Source organism: Ptychodera flava, chromosome 6 (assembly GCF_041260155.1).
Source record: "Ptychodera flava strain L36383 chromosome 6, AS_Pfla_20210202, whole genome shotgun sequence".
Lineage (NCBI taxonomy): Eukaryota > Metazoa > Hemichordata > Enteropneusta > Ptychoderidae > Ptychodera > Ptychodera flava.
The window spans coordinates 11,184,397-11,202,877 of NC_091933.1; the positions used below are offsets into that span (position 1 = coordinate 11,184,397).

At 39.9% G+C, this 18,481-nt stretch overlaps 1 protein-coding gene across 8 annotated transcripts in view; it reads right to left on the reverse strand.

Moving 5' to 3' along the window:
• The window catches only part of LOC139134813 (uncharacterized), a 68,311-nt gene that overhangs the window by 3,648 nt on the left and 46,182 nt on the right, over nucleotides 1-18,481 (reverse strand). For 2 of the 8 annotated variants that reach the window (XM_070701871.1, XM_070701867.1), the window contains exons 10-28: nucleotides 18,043-18,173; nucleotides 17,384-17,474; nucleotides 16,612-16,855; nucleotides 16,261-16,364; nucleotides 15,700-15,893; nucleotides 14,077-14,148; nucleotides 13,626-13,756; nucleotides 12,517-12,682; nucleotides 9,979-10,324; nucleotides 8,153-8,422; nucleotides 7,523-7,719; nucleotides 6,536-6,725; nucleotides 6,080-6,233; nucleotides 5,648-5,793; nucleotides 4,996-5,059; nucleotides 4,451-4,581; nucleotides 3,781-3,810; nucleotides 908-1,042; nucleotides 393-532 (exon numbers count right to left, since the gene is read on the reverse strand). In XM_070701871.1, the coding sequence (XP_070557972.1) occupies nucleotides 393-532; nucleotides 908-1,042; nucleotides 3,781-3,810; nucleotides 4,451-4,581; nucleotides 4,996-5,059; nucleotides 5,648-5,793; nucleotides 6,080-6,233; nucleotides 6,536-6,725; nucleotides 7,523-7,719; nucleotides 8,153-8,422; nucleotides 9,979-10,324; nucleotides 12,517-12,682; nucleotides 13,626-13,756; nucleotides 14,077-14,148; nucleotides 15,700-15,893; nucleotides 16,261-16,364; nucleotides 16,612-16,855; nucleotides 17,384-17,474; nucleotides 18,043-18,173 (2,936 nt within the window). Of the gene's footprint in view, nucleotides 1-392; nucleotides 533-907; nucleotides 1,043-3,780; nucleotides 3,811-4,450; nucleotides 4,582-4,995; nucleotides 5,060-5,647; nucleotides 5,794-6,079; nucleotides 6,234-6,535; nucleotides 6,726-7,522; nucleotides 7,720-8,152; nucleotides 8,423-9,178; nucleotides 9,215-9,978; nucleotides 10,325-12,516; nucleotides 12,683-13,625; nucleotides 13,757-14,076; nucleotides 14,149-15,699; nucleotides 15,894-16,260; nucleotides 16,365-16,611; nucleotides 16,856-17,383; nucleotides 17,475-18,042; nucleotides 18,174-18,481 lie in introns of those variants that run through there. The other 6 variants (XM_070701869.1, XM_070701868.1, XM_070701873.1 and 3 more) reach the window with 6 other exon arrangements.

Consider the following 18,481-nt stretch of genomic DNA (forward strand, 5'->3'; position numbering starts at 1 on the left):
ATCAGGGGTTACCGCGTAAAATTTAGTACTAGAGAAACAGAGTATCAAACATTTAACTCTAATCGAAATTCAATATGGCCGCCTTACCTGTGTTAACTCTATGGGGAAAATAAAATTTTCGATTTTCGAGAATCTTTTTTTCCCTTACAGCAAGTAATATACTCCAAGAAAAGTACTGAAAAATTGAGAGCCCGAATATCTGTCCCTAAAAAAGCGCATTCTACCTTGATTGAGAAAAGGACATACAGACGTAAATGAAAACGAAAAGACAGTTGGCAGTGAAAAGGATGAAAGAACAACATTTGGAGCTTTGTACGACAGCGATAAAGACAGACTTATACGGGAATGAAGACTTATAGATACACACAGAATAATCTGCTACATCACAGTACCTGTAAGGCCAGACCTTTAATACTCGTGTTATATTTGAACGTTTCATTGAATGTAGGCTCCAGATCGTGTTTGCAGATCCGCGTTTTCTTCTTGGCCACCCTTTTATTACCAACTACCAAGTACGCCTTAACGTAGAGATCTAGTTATATTTTTAATAAAAAAATGGATATCTTGATAAGTTTCAGAACGACGATGACATTGATGTTGAATTTTCGATAGTGGTACATACTGCGTGCGAAAAAATTTGCACATTCATACGAGGATTTCTTTAAAAAGGGTTTCCTGAATTCACTGTATAATTGTGGATACTCATCACAAACAGACTAAACTGACCACAATTTCAAAACTAACGATAAAGCCACGTGGCTTTCTATCTACAAAAATACCCTGAAATATTCGTAACATAAAAATAAGGTGAACATATTTTCAATATTGCAAAACAAAGAGCCATAAAGAACACAAACTCTGTAGTGAGCACACTAAATGACATTTGAATGTATTCTGTCTTAGTTACCTGGTAAATGATCGGTGACTTTGAATTTATACGTGATCTTCCGGGCTTGTATTATTTCAACGTAGAGAATATCGCCCTCCAGCCTCACCTCTTTTCTGAGTGCAAGTTTTATTTCCCCGGTCATTTCTGCATTAGCTGTAAAAGTTTACGTCAGAGGAAAGGATACATTAACTTTCTTTTCTAAAAAAATGGCATACACAATGTAAAACTAAAATAAAAAATCAGGAATCATTGAAAAGGCCAAAGTGAGGAACCGCTCCGACACTCAAAGAAGTCTCTTTTTTTAAGTTCGTCTCTAACTTAGGCAAGCAGGGCCGACACACTCAATTTCTCAGAGGTGCAGATTCTACTATGTCCGCGATGTATATAGTACGCTGGAATGTTGCATTCTCTATGATTCACTGTTGTGAGTCACGTGATATGGCAACTGACCAATTGTTTCCTGTCACCCTGGTTAACTAGTTACAGAACAAGCCTTTGCGTCAAAAGAAGTAAATCTACTTTATCAATCAGATATTTGATATGTTCATCACTGAATGGATATTATACATACATACATACATACATACATACATACATACATACATACATACATACATACATATATACATATATATATATATATATATATATATATATATATATATATATATATATATATATATATAACACATAATTTTTTGAATTCCTTTAAATAAATGAACTAAATCTACAATTCTAATTCCTGCGCTATTTTGTAGTTTATGAAAATATGCCATGCATGTAAACCATATCCGTATCACTATTTGATACGTGTTTGATGTTCCTGTCCCGATGATTGATCATCTCTATGACAACACCCCCGGATACGGAAGGAATTCCCGTTGAACTGTCGCTCGATCGCTAACAGAAGTGCTTTCTCTGAGTAAATGCATTCCAGACAAGAAAGAAACAAGACACAAGTGAACTGGTTTCTTACAACATTTCAAAAATATTACACCTTTCGTGCGTTTTTAAGACATTACTTCCGACGGTAAGAACACTTTCTGGATTGAGGATATTGAAGGAGGTTTTTGACGTGCCAAGTGCAACTTAGCAAGTAGTTTTCCGTTAAGTCCTGTAAAAAGAGATCACTGTATCGAAACGATTTTAATAAGAAACGTATTAAAACACATGCACCATGGTCATTGACAACTTCGCTGTATGTAACCATAGCGATGGCATGAATCTGTGTAACTAACTTTGGTAGACACAAAAGAATTTGACTGCGAAAATAATATTGTTTTAACTTGTGTCTTGTTCGATTCTCAGATATATATCTACCATGATTCCATAACCACCTAACGAGATGTACCTATATGCATTTTTTAATCCAAAATACATGCCTATCTGCAATAAACGCACTTTTCATGTCGAGACGTCGGTACATGTATTTGGACATGCAGTCACTGAAACACTCTCCGCTGACGTCATGATATGGTAATGTTTTGTGTTATAACTACAGGGTCTTGTGTGAATGTGGATTTTTTACAAAAGCGTCTTACCATAAATTTCATTAAAGAGTGCTACCACATATTTTTATTATTGTTATATTTTTGAATTTATCTTAAATCGTTTGTCTTTTCTGTTTTTAATTTGTATGTGTAACTTGTAAGGTATGTTCTTTTGTGGAGGGTTGCTTTTTTATAGGTGTCAGTCACCTGTGCGACTCATCCTGACTTCATGTCAAAGCTGAATAAATAAATAACAATTAAGTTTGTTTGTCTGTCGTCAACTTTGCTTTCACTTTGTTTTCATTTTCTGCTCTGTTAATTTGCCTGGGGTATTGGAATCGGCAAGATAAATGTTTGTACATTATTTCGTAGCCAGTCATTGTTATCTCCAAACTGAAAATCGTTTAGATTGTCACAGGTATTGCGTTCCTCAGAAAAGAAAGAAATATTTCCCCAGCCCAGTGGGTACCTGGCAAAAGCTGCTGCGTACTTGTTGATGGCTGTCTTGTATAACTTTCTGCCATGATGGTCTAAAGTAAGGCTTGTCCATTTATCCGTATTTCATGAATAACTGAACTGGTATTAAGCCGGTTTATGAGATACTGATTCAATATCTCGACATTGTTTTCTTTGGCTTTGCAAGCTTCCGACACTATTTTCCCTCGTGCTCCTGATTTTGAAAGTCGTCGAAGTAAATTTTCATTTCCATAATAACTGTGATGCCATGCTGGTACATGGGCCGTGCATTCTGTTGAAAATTACTTTACTAGTCTGCCTACATATTCATTGAATTTCATACAGTTACTGATCATCCATCAATCTCTCATCGTAACTACTGGATGCGACTGTTCTGTATTCACTGTTATCTATCATTCCGCTAGACAAGTCTGTTCATATTACATCAAATCGATGAGTTGCCCATACATTCAGCCTGTTGCATCAGTCCAGAACATTTCTTTCTGACAAAATTCCCGTCTCGGTCACCCGCTCATTTTTTTTCTTTTATAAGTGATATATTTCCCCCCACCGCCCAGAAAGTCACACATGCGACTTTCCTTGACCCGTACGAAAATGGTATGCCCTTGAATGATAGACAAATAACAACTTTAACTAGCAGCAGACTGTTTATAATGTAAAATGAATTCCAGAAAATGAGCACATTCACACAAGACCCTGTGGCAAGGATGAGGTGTTAGTATGGCTTGTGGAACTTGGCGTGAAAACATCAGCAAGCGGTACGTGCGTATACCAATGAACTGTTTCATGGCTTTCACACTGTGGTTCACTGGCTTTCATGCTGTGGCTGTGGAGCATGCACATGCAAAGTGTGTGGAATGAAATGTCAATGAGCAACGAGGCGACCTTTCCTTGCTACGTGAGAGGTACTGAGATATGGTTTACCTTTCTTCAAAAAGGTTGCTCTACATTGCCCTTGTAGTAGCATGACGATGGTGGTATGGTTATTATGGCGATTGGTAATGGTAGGACAAGGTAAAAGGAGAAATATCATCCAAGATGGCGGTTAGGTCAATAGGGATAATAATAATAATAATAACAACAGTAATAATAATAAAAAAATCAAAGATACCGTATTTATGGTTTGCTATTTTGATAAAACAAATCATTGGTACAGGATTTTAAAAAAGCGATATATGCACTGCCGAAAATGGGTCTCTAATTAAATCTACCGTGCAGCAATCTTCGTGAGAGAGTGTGAAATTTGTTAGTTGGCTTCTACTGACAACAGCAAAATATTGCAAGTGCAATAAAGTACATTTTAATAACAGTGATATCAAGATTACGTAACTCTTCTGGATAAAGCCTCCGACGGTACACTTAAAAATGTCCAAGTATACTCTTTTGAGGAGCGGTTCTTCTTAATACAATTATAATGATTTCACGTGATTATGCTACGGAACTGTCATGTTTTTTCCCGGGGAATGGGATACCAGAACGATTACGTCTAAAAATTTTCACGAGGACATTTCTTTTCGGCAAAAATGTCTTATCTCCGTGTTTAGTGGTAAAATACGCTCACGACTATTTTTGATTGGCCAGTTCGATAGCTTACTTGGCATTTCTGGGTCGATCACCTGCCCAGGACCTAAGTCAGCCAGTAACATTCTCGTATACATGGCAGCTTTTTGTTGCATACTTATTTCACGTCCATCTGGTGGCTGGCGTACAATCCAAGGCGTTTCACTAAAATGTAAAAGAGATAAAATTAAACTAATGAGAAAAGCACACAACGACACATCTGATTGTCTCTACACTGCACATATATATATATATATATATATATATATATATATATATAACGCATGGTTTTATGATAAGTAAAACTTTCATGAAAAATAATCTTTATCTCGTTTGAGATATGTTCAGATAAGCTCAGAAACTTTCTTCACGAAACGTTTGTTACTGTACAGTGTGCTATGTACTGACAGATGTACGCCGAGGTCTATCACACAATGCCCTTTCTCGTGGTAAATTCGGTAGGCAGTAAAGATGGCTCCCTCCTATATCAGGACTGCCGTTGACGGAAGGGACACCCATTTTATTTATTTTTCTTTGCAAGATTTTTCGAAATGTAAACAACGTAACAGCGCATCTCACCTTTGTTCAATTACTTGGATGTCACTACCTCCATACCTACTGTCTTCAATTGAAACACTTTTTCCTGAAATTTGAAAGTGTTTTTTTCAATTATGAAACGGTTTGAGACACAGTTCTGTCATGGCTGCCTCTGATCGTATTGAAATGACGGGAACCGTTGAAATGCGTGAATTTGGCTAGGCAGAATCGCAATATCGTCTGAAAGTCACTACTTCCACTTTTTCCGATTTGATTCTGTTAATGCCTAAAAACCAGCATCAAATACTGTCATACTGGAATTTCGGCGAAACGTGTTCCCTTTGTTACAGTACATAGTACACCTTTATTGGAAACGGTTTTTAGAGTAGATATGTGATGTATCGTTTTACTCGGAGTGGTTAGGCATTCAATATCATAACATTATTTGGGTACGTCACCAGTTTGCACAAAAATGGAAATAAAAATGTCGCTCGGCGCTTCAGTTGGCTAGCACAGAAAATATGCAAAACAAGGAATTCGCTTTGGTCTAAAAGCATAATAAGGTATCGTAGATCTAATGCTACCCCGGTGATTTTTTTTTCATTTTTTCGTTTTTCGTGTTTTTTTTTCTTTTTGCTATGAGCGTCCGCAGTCGAAATTATGACACCCAGGGATCAAAGTATGATTGACTCACGTGGTGATTGTCTGATCTCATTGGGAAGAGATCGCACAGAACCATCTGCATTTTTCTCTGTTGCAGGGAAATGCTCAGCACCCATGGAACTTGACTTGCTCTTTTCGTGACCACCACCACCACTACGGTGATGACTTCGGCGGGAACTGCAATTCGAATTTACAGTAATCACTAACTGATATTTATTTCATTCGTTGATATATCAGACAAAGAATTATCAGCCATATTAGTTATGGTGCCCTGTACGTATTTCTCAAAAATGTTTCCGTTTCCGTATAAATGCATCAAGAGGCGTAATGTCACCTAGAAGCCCTGTAAAGATATATATGGACAATTTACAACAGAAAAAAACTTCGGGAGAAGTTGAGTAGAAATGACGCGATAAGGCTACTTCAAAGTAGATTCTGTGCATACAGGTCAGAGGTCACTCACTTTGATGATCTCTTAGAGCTTTGTGATTGGCTGAGGTACGTAGTGTCAGTCGTGATGCTGATACTAGGGTCGTAACCATAGTAACTCTGGATGGTGGGCTGTGGTTGTATGTGCAATGGTGGCATGTGGTAACTGTCAGCTTGTCCATAGTTTGCTGTAGGCAAAGATAATAAATAGAGATATGGCTAGTGAATATGGATTATGAAACTAGTAGAGTGAATAGTGAATTATGCCCAATTTTCGTTTTCAGTCGAAAAGGAGATATTAAAGATGTCACTTACAGCCAACTGCATTACTTTATTTTTCATAATTAAAGTTCAATGAACACAACTTGACTTAGGACTTTTTTCACTTGACATACGGCTGCATGCTGCGGGTGAGTTCAATAATGGGGAGAAAAATCAATGCTGCGAGACAAGGACTGGCCCACCGCCTCGTTTCACAATAGTGACTTACTAGATGGTGGTTTGGAGTCTGCTGTGTAATAGTAGGATGACTTGGTACTCGTTGTGGTGTCTGTTGTTTCTTTCCTCAGAAGTCTCACCGGAGACGACCTGGCCTGTCCTCGTTCCCGGCTACTGTGTCTGCTTGATCTTGGAGTACTTATGTTACTGCTGTCTGTGGTGTCACCCGATCCATAATGTGGCTGTTCGAAATGATAATGTACTATAACATAAGAAGTGACGCAGGGGGAGGGGGGTTTAGGGGGACTTCCGACAATAGAGTGTGCGTATGGATGTCGCACTTTGGGAGGATTGAGTATTTTGGCCTACAACAAACTCCCAAATTTCTATCAGAAAGCGCGATCCAGCAATTCGGACTATCTCTTAAATGTCGTCTGCACCTCGAAAATAAGAGTTTTGAGCTTTTTTCAGGCTTTACCAATAATAATAGTTGAAATTACTCTAGAATTCAGTAATAGAAATCAGGGAGCCAATGCAAACGTTTGGATTACAAAACCAAATTACCTCTAATTTACAGCCTGAGATCGTCGGAAATAAAAATTGGCCATTGCTTGTACTAATGCAATACGAGGAAAAGTAAATTTCGCATTGGGAAAAGAGAAAATGGTGTAAACTTGGTTTTCCCACGGGTTTCGAAGAAGTAATTCTACATATACGAGGTGTGGACCAACGAAGCTTTCTGAAGATGGAGTCCAACATTCTGTCCCCGAGGTGAACGCTGCAATGTCATGTGCAATTTTTTTCATAGAGTTTATTACCATATTGTCGGTGCAACAAGAGCGGTAACACAATTTGAGGGCATACTATATAGTTCCAACTGATGCTGCGGCCCACAGCGCGCATAGCTCAACGTGATATTTCAATGGAATAAATTCCCATCACAGTCATCACTAGTCTCGGTTACCCAGACTGCTCTGCGGGCCTCTCTCCGGGAGCCCCGCAGAGCAGTCTGGTTAACCAAGACTGAGTCATCACTTACCTTTCTTCTGATTCGACTATTTCTTGCAAGGTGTTCTAATGATGGCGTTGTATCACCGGCAGATAGGGTTCTTCTCATGGGAATCGGAATAGATGACAGCGAATATCCGCCCCCGATCATGACGTCATCACTTATGTAACTTTTCCGCTGCTGCAGAGGACTGTCCGTGTAACTTTTGGAGCTGCTCTCCGACAAGGCTGCGAAATAACCCATACGGATGTGCATATCATGTAAGTATACCGTCAAAGTTAAGAGAATGGCTTTCGCAGGGGCAATTTTTTGACATGGCGTTGGAGGGTTTCGTACATCCGTGTAGCTACAGAAATTTACTCACTGCTCAGGCTAGGCGAGTTTCGCAAACGTTATAAAGGCAAAATTAAAATCTGTGAAACGATAGAGACATGTAATGTTGTTGGCGTGGTCGTTCCATGTATTACGGTGTGCAGAACATAATGTAACATATGCAAATGCATGCAAAAGTGAAATAAACAAAATCTGCGAACCAAAAGAAATTTTTAAACCAACAACCAAGCAACAGATCAGGTGAGCGACTGTTCAATTCCCTGTTAAAATGGATGAAATGGTGGTTGTCATGACTACTAAGCTACGGCTAGATATAGGTTGAGTCACCTGGTTGTAATTGTCTCACGACCTCTTCGGCAGCCGCGAGCGCCGCGTGGGCAGCGTCGTGGGGTTCGTCGGGCGAATAAGCTTTCCGTGAAGCTGCAGTTGGCGTGTGTATCACTGCGCTAGATGAAGTAGTGGGCGGAAAAGTTGCACTGTGAATGTTTTCTTTTGCCGCAATTCTCTTTCCTGCTGTCATTGCTGAATGTGTTGTGGTAGTGGGCCGATCAATAGCCGTTTTGCTTTCTTTTCTCATTATTGGCGCGGCAGATTTATCTAAACGGAACGGAAAGAGGACAGGGCATGTGAATATTACACTTTCGAGGAATTATTTGTTTTTCCTTTCAGTTGACATGACAACTACTACAACAACAGCAGACTAGATCAATTTCGACTCATGTTTCGTGAACTAATATAACATTCAATCAAGTTTGGATCGATCTTGCCTGTGCATGTGTACGAGTGAGTTGACGAGGAACGACAGACGTGAATTGTGCATGTGTTATTAGCTATACGCTATTGAAGCTGGAGAACCCGCTCCATCATGCAGCAGCGCATTGTTTTTAGGTCAAATGAGTTCACACTCAAAGTTCTAGTGAGATCCATCCCGGCGGTCAAATGAGTTCACAGCGTGGGCTCCAATTAGTTCACACAAACATGTCCCGTATTGTTGCTTGTTCTACTAATACGACGACACTTCACAAATGCGTGATGGACTATGCAGAAACGTTTCGTCGGGTTGCTAAGCGACAGTCGTGTGCCACACAGCAAAATATTATCATGAGCAGGAAAGAGAATTTGTCAGCACCAATGAAACACAGTCACCGTTTTCTCTTTAAACTCCAAATTTGCAGACGGTATCTACTAAAGGGGTGAATTAAGGGTTGGGGGATTAGACATGCAACTCACAACCAATCTATCAGACATTTCATCAGACATTTCAAGTTTTTGCATTCGGTGAGATAAAACCATACAGAATACAAGGTCATCGACCGATTTCTGAACATGAGGTGGCGATGAGGGCGTAGTTACCTGTACAAGTCTTGGCGAAGTGACTGTGCTAAAATGCTGCATGGTTGCATCAAAATATACAAACATTGGTGAAAATGATTACTGATGAAGGAAGCAACAAACAAACAAACGAGCAAACTACAACAAAGGTGTTAACATGAAGAGTTGATGAATGTTCACGGAGAGAGAAAAGTGGAGATACGTTGAAAATCAGGTGATGTAAGCCCCAAGTGTAGTGACTCGAGGGTAAAGTGTAAGCGATACAGGCTAAGAAATGTGCTGGGCCTGAGCAAGTGGAGTGACATTAGGTTTGGGATGGGATAGGGCAGGCTCGTTTCTCCTAACCTCGGGAGTAACTTTGAAAAACAAATTCAAATTTGCCATTCAGAAGCTTGTTTCTGCATCTTTGCGCATTGATCTACTATTTATATATGAAAAATAATACAGTTCTAGAGGTTTACTGCCAGCCATGCAGATACCGCGTCAACTTTACACCGGGGACACATAAATGATGTTGTTACAAGGGGTATTTAATATAAAAAATATGCCACACGAGTTTGCATTAGTATGATATACCCTTACAAAAATAATTTCCGTGCATCATCGTTTATTTCTGATTTACACCGTATTGAAATTTCAAGTTGCAAAGGAAACTTTGGTTTGTCATGCAGATATTATCCGGATTTCAGTTACTCTTGATCATCAGCATGCTTTTTATCCTTCAAATTATGTTAATTTCAAACGGGTTTTGCTGGTTAGTTCAGTCAAATAGAGTTCACACTGATTGCAGAAAAAAATCGCCTGTTAGACAAATAAACTACCTTCCTTCCAGAATGACGGTGGCATATGAGGGCGCTGTGGCCTTAGTGATGCGGCGCCCTCTTTGGCACTGTCATCACTCTCGGTTCGAGAGAGCTGTGTTAAGGATCGTGTCTTCTCGGCGCTTCTGCTACTACTTCTGTCTCTTGGTTGGTCGTCCATCACATCCTGGTGACTCCGGCATTTCTGCAGCACTAATGTGTGTGACTTAGAAGGCGATCTTTGCCGGATGGGAGACAGCGTCTTGGGCTTTGGAAGCTGCGCACTGTTGTTTTCATCGTGTTCATGTAGTCGAAACCAGCGCGGTCTGTTGTCCAAGTACTGACTCTCAGCTAGGTCTATCAATACCTAAATGAGATATGGTGAAAATTGATAGAGAAACGCCATCTATTGAAGAAGTGGAGTGTTTGGTTATGCACTGGGCTGTGAAAAGTTCAGCTGGATTCATGTAACCGTTGGAATCGCACGCATTCAGTTGCAGCATGACCTCGGAAATGACGGATTGTAGAGACAACAACGACAGTTGTAGTATACTTTTGCTTACCTATTTATCAATATCTTGATCCCCAATATCAATAATATAAAGCTAAGACTAAGAGCGTATTTTGTTGTGTTTTTGGTGAGAAATAGTTTTCTTGTTCTCCCCATTAAAGTCATGTCGAAATGATCAGTATTCAACTTGTCACCACAGCCTGAAAGCTTGCATGAGTCATACCCAATGTTATGGTTGGCAACTAATTCAGTATGGACTAGCGTTCATTAAATTTACCAATAATGACATTACAGTGCAGTATGCACGATGCTGTGTGCTGGCAAAGCCAATACTTTGAATACTTTGTATGCTTTAAGGTAGAACGCGCCTCGGAAACAGATGTTCGGAATCGCAAACTTTTACAATTCTAGACTGATATACCACTTGTTGGGGTTCATTTTAAAGGTCTTGGTGTAAAAAAAACTTTTCACCGGCTTAGTTTCTGGAAAATCGAACATTTATTTTTTCTCCATAGAGTTAACGCAGGGATGGCGGCCATTTTGAATTTTAAATATCGGTAAATCTTGGGTTATATGTTTCTCTAGTACCAAAATTTGCACGGTGACTCCCGATTTTTATTCTTGAATTAGTAAGAGAATGGCTGAAAGTTTCATTAAGGAAAGTTTGAGCGAAAGTTTAAGTCTTTCACTTTCGAGGCGCATACTACCTTAAAGGGAAGAAGAGACTCAACATCCGAGCCAATGATCACCAATTAGGCAGAATAATCATAATGTAATCAGCAGTTACATCTACTGTCCCTCTGGTGTACACACATCTACTTCTCACCGGAGCAAGGCAAGAAAATAATGACTTCGAGTCCAAATAAGTGATTGAAGCTTTAAAAGTAGGCAGTGAGACGCGCCCCACTTTGAAAAATTGTAAAATGCAAAGATCTCGGTGTTCTGACCATGATATCAAGCGGGACGCGGAGAGATATAGACATCCAAAGGGAAACTATCTGTGATAACTGCCGTAACAAACCTGCTCTCCGTATTTACTAGCTTAAATTTACCACTGTTTAAGTGCCGAATACCTACTGGGAAGTAACTCCCTATAGCCCTCGTTAAAGCTTCGATTTCAAAAAGATAATTTTCTTTCATGTCAAACGGTGACATGAATTCCTCATCGTTCATGGTGAATGTAGGAAATTAATGTGATAAAATGACGCCATTCGGGTTAAAACTGTGACGCAACAGGAGTATTGGGATTATAGGTGGACACGAGGTTAATGTGTTTAATTTCCCGTGTATATACGTAGTATGTATACCCTGCGACAAATATTTGTCCAGCCTTGGCAATTAAAATTTTGCGATTGTTTGAATAAAGTATCTCCTTCAGGTAGCTTTTAATGTCGCGGTTATAAGCCAGCTTACTGAATTCATAAGTATATTCTGAAAATTTGTTCCTCAAAAAAAAGGTGGTCGTAAACAATGTATTTCTGCTTTGACAGCGATTGCAGTTCCTAGCTTGGGGCGGAACTATTACGGTGCTTCAATCGACTCCTGCAGCTTGCTGTATCCAAACTTACTCCAATTCATTTGTTTTATTCAAATGGGAAATATCGTATTTGTGGAGTAAATTGCGATTGATATTATTTTTGCACAAGTGTTGCTGCTTCGCCAAATCATGTAACATTGCGTTACAAACCAATGACTGCAGAATGCGCCTTTGGGACAGATTTTTAAACTCTTAAACTTTTACAATACCCTTTTTTTTGTCTACCACTTTGGGTCATTTTTGGGGCGTACTCTTGTGAAAATTTTATTTTTCCTCATTGAGATAATAGGGATGGCGACCATAAAGTTGCAATTCGAGTGTGGTAAATATTGGGTAAGTGACATTTTGCACAGTGACCGCTGATTTTCATTCTGATTTCGAAAAGAGAATGGTTTAATATTTTCTTACGGAAAGTATGAGCAAAAAGTTCAGGTATTACAATTTCGAGGCGCATACTACTTCAAATAAACCGCATCACCAAAAATATGTTGTAATGGTCATTGTTACGTACCTCTCCCATGAAATCATTTGGTGAAAATCTGTCGTAATCCCATACGGTGAACTCGATGCTTTTCTTCTGCAAATCAGCTGGACTTAGATTTCTGTAAAACACAACCTGTTCCCATTGTGGGTTCAATGACCTGGCGATGTATTTTGTCCGTCGCTTGTTTTCCGCACTAAAAGAATAAATTATATCGAAAATTTGTCCAAATTAACGGTTGAGCCATTATACGTATGTCATTTCTTCTTCAAAATATATAAATATAGTTACGCTGTTTTTCGCATTGACGTGAATGTCATGTCCGAAAATTCTTTCGAATGTCTTATGGTAAATTTCCTTGCTACTCGCGGTGGATGTCTTTGGCGCAACGCCACAGTATATTTCCGGTTACCTTGACCCAGCTCTGAAAAATCCAATCCTCCATCTTACAGTATAGCCTAGTCTCGCATGTCAATCCAGTGAGCGATGGAATGGTTCGAAATCTGGCATGCGAGACTACATATACCCATCCTTGCTAGTCAAGTTGTATTTCTCAGACAGTCTCCATCGAGCATATCTTAGTCCAGACTATCTCGACTGTCTAGACCGACTCAACTTCCCTGTACGGACTTGTCTCCCTCTAATGCCCAACCCTCCTCTTTCAATAAAATGTTGTCCCAAAACAGTCCCCGTGGCGTCATTCCATCGCTCATCGAACTGACACCCCTCTATATCGTTGGAACAGTCCTCAAACTCTGCACCAATGGCTAACTCTCAATTGTGTACTACACTGTCACGATACTAATGTTGTAAAAAGTTTAACCCGAATGGTAACGCAAATCGCACGGTACAGTCTGTTTTCAATCGCCACGAAAGGGTTTCAACACTCACCGTGATATCTCCCTAGATGGCCGAATTTCAAAGTTTTCAAATTTCAATGGTTTCAGATAGCCAACACCATTAGTGACATCACCAACACCATCCGTGACAGATCTTGTCATATACACTTACAAAGTCGATTTAACATCAAATAACACCTTTTGCATGTGGCCCAGAGACCTTGAAATGCAAATTAACGTAATGGGCTATCTGTATGTTCAGTGTTTGCAAGTACATGTAGAAGCACTTAAAGTCCTTACCTTCTACCTGGTAGCAAATACACTTTCACGAATGGATCTGCTAAACCGTTGAAGTCTTTAGGAGCAAGTCCCCTGGCTCGAATTATGTTAATCTGAAGGTCGTGTGTGCGAGGTTCGTACCTTATCTGGAGCTGTTGATGGCAAGATGATAAAATTTCAGAAGATGGAATACTCTGGAATTTATTGGATGTAATTCATCACGGATTGGATAACCATGATCTGGCACACTAACACCCAACAATAGGTGAAAATTTCCTTTTAAAACACATGGCTGGCAATTCTGCAGTATGTCATGTTTTTGAAAGGGCTGGTTAAACTTTGGTTGGTAGCCTTTCAACCGTCACCACAATGGTTTAGCCCAAACCCATTGTTATCCATTGGGAGTGGAGCTGTTCACGAGGAGTGTGGGTTGAACGGGTTAAATGCAGTTAAGCGCTAACACAATACAAACCTGAATTTCTCCCGATACTCTGTGGTGCCTCTTTTCTCTATGGTGATGATGCTGATGTTGTTTTCTGGATCCCTGTGAAAAATGACAAAAATCATGGTTTATAGAGGACGTTCAGAGACGGAACAGGCAAAGTCGACAGATCATCATACTTCACCGTGAACGCTCGTACGCCTAACAGTGACAATGTCATGTAGGTACGACTAACCTATATAATGTGAATATTATATCCACTGACAAGTGTAGATAAGCTGCAATTATTAATGGCAATTAACATTGACTGCTGCTTAAATTTCATTTTAACAGAGAAGCGTGAGATTAAACCCATCTCATGCATTCCGCATTATAGAAGACCTATAGAGGACTGCCTATAGGAAAGAATGCAAAGGTTTTCAACATGTTCAGATACGACTAACGATATTGTGCAGCGGAGGTTTGTTTAAATTGCGACACTTTGCAAATGTTAAAGTAAAATGCACCCAAGGGCTGTTCTCCAGGAAATACAACCGCTTTAATCTTTTCAAAATACGTTTCAATCGCCGTGAGCTTGATATATCGATGGCCCTTAACTTTTGACGTGGCAAGTTCATCTTTCACTATTGGGTTCAAAGTAAGTGACACTTGAAGAGAAGTTAGATTTCGGAGATGCATGTTACTTTAACATAAAAATAATCTCTGATTATATGTTGCACTACTAGGACTAGCCATAGAAACATATAACGGAGTTCTGATATGGAACAGTGCATAGATTTTATAGACGTAGAGATGACGTGAAAGAGAGAGAATGATTTGTGTATGCATCAAGAGTGTAAAGCACCCATCACCGTTACCCGTAGAGTGATGTTGACATACCTTCCTACGAGTTCTACCCCGATTAAACAAGGCGATGGATTTTATCAGCGTCAAGTGTTTCCTGAATGAAGCCTAAATACGACAATTAGAGAGTTTACACTCCCAGAAACGGCGATTTTGTAACGTCTACTGATCTTGTGCATTCATTAATTAATTATGCCGTGTAAATTTCTTCAACCGATGTTTCTTCCACTTCAATATTACATACATCAAAACTATGACGGAAAAGCATCGCGAAAGCCTGATATCATTATGGCTTACCATTCCCATTTTATGATATGACAGGTGACATCATTGTTTGTGAGCATCTAGCGAGTTAAATACACCTGCAAATGTTACACCCCGTCTGGTGGTTGTATCACTGAACGAGTTTGGGTGTTTGTACGTGCATTTTATTTCCTGGGAGCGTTTTCGCGTTAAAGATAAACCATTGTTTGAAGTCAGTGATGTTTTAGTAACTTTCACCAAAGTCATGTAAACGAAGAAAGACAGAAAATGGCTGACCTTATTTTCGGTTAACAACACACAGGAATGTACTTTCACATAGTACGGAGAAATGGAGAACTTGTCCGAGGGATTCCACAAAGATTAAATTAAATTGTGCAGTAACAAGAGGAATTTAGTGAATTTATGAACATGAAAAGTTAACCCTATACTTCTGTTTGGAAATATCTTTGTCGTAAATATACCCAATAAGATGTATTGTTTTTTCACTGTTTTATTTCCGAAATGAAGAAAAAAGAAGTATGTATTTGCAAATGCATTCACACACACCTTTGGCGTAGAGGGCTCGCTCGGTGAAGACACACCTGGTGATTCTGGCCATTTTGGGGGACTACTATGCTTAACAGAAGATCCGCTGGATCCTGATTGTGACTGAGCTCGAGATATGCCTTCAAGCCTTCGAGTGAGCTGAGTAGGGTCTATGCCAGAACTTGGCGAGTATCTCTGCTTTTCAAGGTCACCTTCTGTCAAGACAATTATCAAGGTCTACACATGTTAGCAAGTGTCAATAGAATTTGAGCCCTGAAGCGTGAAACAAGACCACGTCCATTCTGTCAAAAGCGTGGGTGCGTTCATAGCTCAAAGGGGCTGCACAGTCTCCGATAGAATGACTCGCCCGGTGATGTACTTAAATCACTGAACGTTTACGCGAATCAAAAATGTCGTTTTCTTTCGTCAATGATAAGGTTATGATATGTGTCTCAAATCTTTACGGTCAAACATATTCCACGGCAAAATGAACATTCAGAAAACTGCATTTGTCGTACCGCTGATATATAGAACACGGTCACGAGTCTCACTTCAAGCAATTTAAGTTCAGTTGTAACTCACCTTCATCGTGCTCAGGAATATTTTCCATAGAGGACTGATAACTCTCGCTTGGTTGTTTGCTTGGCGGTGGTTTCCTAGGAGACTCGCACATGCTGACACCACTGCTTGAAAGTAGGGAAGCAATCATGTACAATTACTTGCGTTGAAGGTGAATAAATTTGCGATCGAAGTGATTGGTGATTTTAACACGACAATATTATTTGCAGCAGATGATGTTGGTCAATGTGAAAACAGTTGGTAGTCACGCTAATTACCAAATCTACAGGCGAAATATAAAGTCTGCAAGAAACGTTCAAAGATCTGACAATCTTGAAAGCAAGCTCTCGCCGACAACACAGCACCTCTACTCACCATCTCACTTTCAACTCAACTTCTCCGTCTGTCGACCGAATAATCTGCTGCACCTCTTCGTAGGTCCGTCCGGTCAGACTGGTCCCGTTCCATTCGCAGACTTGATCACCTTCCCGCAGGTCATCGACCTGCTCGCAGACGCTGCCTGGGTAGATGGCAGCGATGTACGCCCCTATTTGATCAGTCCCCGGGATTCGCTTGCCTCCGACTATCTTCAATCCAAGTCCATTCCCTGAAACGCAAGCTTTGGATTTGGTTGGAATTACCGTCTCGCTTGTAAAGTTGAAAATAATTCTAGTTGCCCCGGCTCTTCCTCAAGTCGGTAAAAACCGAAAGCATTCACCAATCGAAAGTACGTGTTTTTTTTTAAATGATCGTGACTTTTTGCTGCTTAGAGGAAGCATGGCACTTCACATAAAAGCAAAGGTCAGAACACTTCGGAATAGTAATTAAATTTGCTGCAAAACTACTGCGGATTTTTTTTGTTACTGTTTTTAATCGTTTGAATATGTGATCGTAACACTGCACTGACAACCAGTGCTCATGCCAATCCGGTACGCGGTCACCATGGTAACTTCAATTAGTGATCCATTACTGAACACTTGACAACAACACACACGTGTAGTCTCAATCGACCACAGAGGGAGGCAATGAAGTGTCAAGGGATTACTTGAACGAGCAAAAATTGATCAAGAGTAACCTCTTTTCTCAATAGTTCAACTCTATCTACGAGATTATATTTTCACACATATTAAGTATCGCAGCAATTTACCTCTGACGGACCTGTCCTTCGGGTCTCTGCTGAACAGAAATGTCTTGGTTCGATGCCCATGCGCACTGGATACACTGACAGGTGACATCATCTACCATCGTGTCGTTTTGGAAAGAGTATATTACAACACAGAAAAAGAAACTTTCGGTAACCATGTAGTTAAAGGCACGATCCGCAACACCGGGGTCTTTTTTTACAATTGTTTGGCGTACAAACAAATGATACATCATCAAGTTATACATTTTCGAGATTCTTTCTGAGTTTGTGCGTTCGTCTGACCTGCTAGTTTACTGACAGCAATTCAGAATACACCAACAGTCAACACAAGCCACGTATCCCTATACAGCGACACAAACATTGTCACAGAGAAAAGCAAATATTAATTGAACTATCGATAGAAAAAATACCGTCCCGGTGGATACAATTTCAGTTTATTCATATAGGTGATGGGGTACCATATTGTCGCAGTTTTCATATTGAAAGATCTACTTATACTTGGCGTCTGTTGCTTAAATATGAGGACCAACGCTACAGGAAGCCTTCTCAACTGACTTTCAGCTCACTAAACTCTCTGAGGCTAGTTTTAAATGGCACCTGTTGAATTAAGATTCCTTTTTGCGACGACGACAAAGTCCATCTCTTTGCGTAAATAAACTTACATCTCTGCTCTTATCTCTGTGTGACCTATCGCCACGATAGCGAGAACCACTGCCTTTAACCGCGTAGGATTCGTCATCACTCTCGCCGTGGGGGTCTGACCAATCGGTGTCTCGGCCCACAGAACGGAAATCTGCAAGATCAAAAAAAATGCCGACGCGATGAGTGCATATTCTCTGTGTAAGCAATGACGAAATCTTATTATAAGCTTCATGCCTTCAACTAAAATTACAGGATTTCACAGTCGAGAAGAAAGAATATCAAACATGGAAATACGCACCCGACGCGGGAATCGACACTGAAGATTTCATCGACAGACTGAAGAAGATATTTCGCGTAAAGAATCGTTGGGTATAACATTGAAAGTCAACGGAACGGCTGTATTACGAACTGTGGGCGATCGAATCAAAATATTTACCTCATCAAAGAGAATATATATTT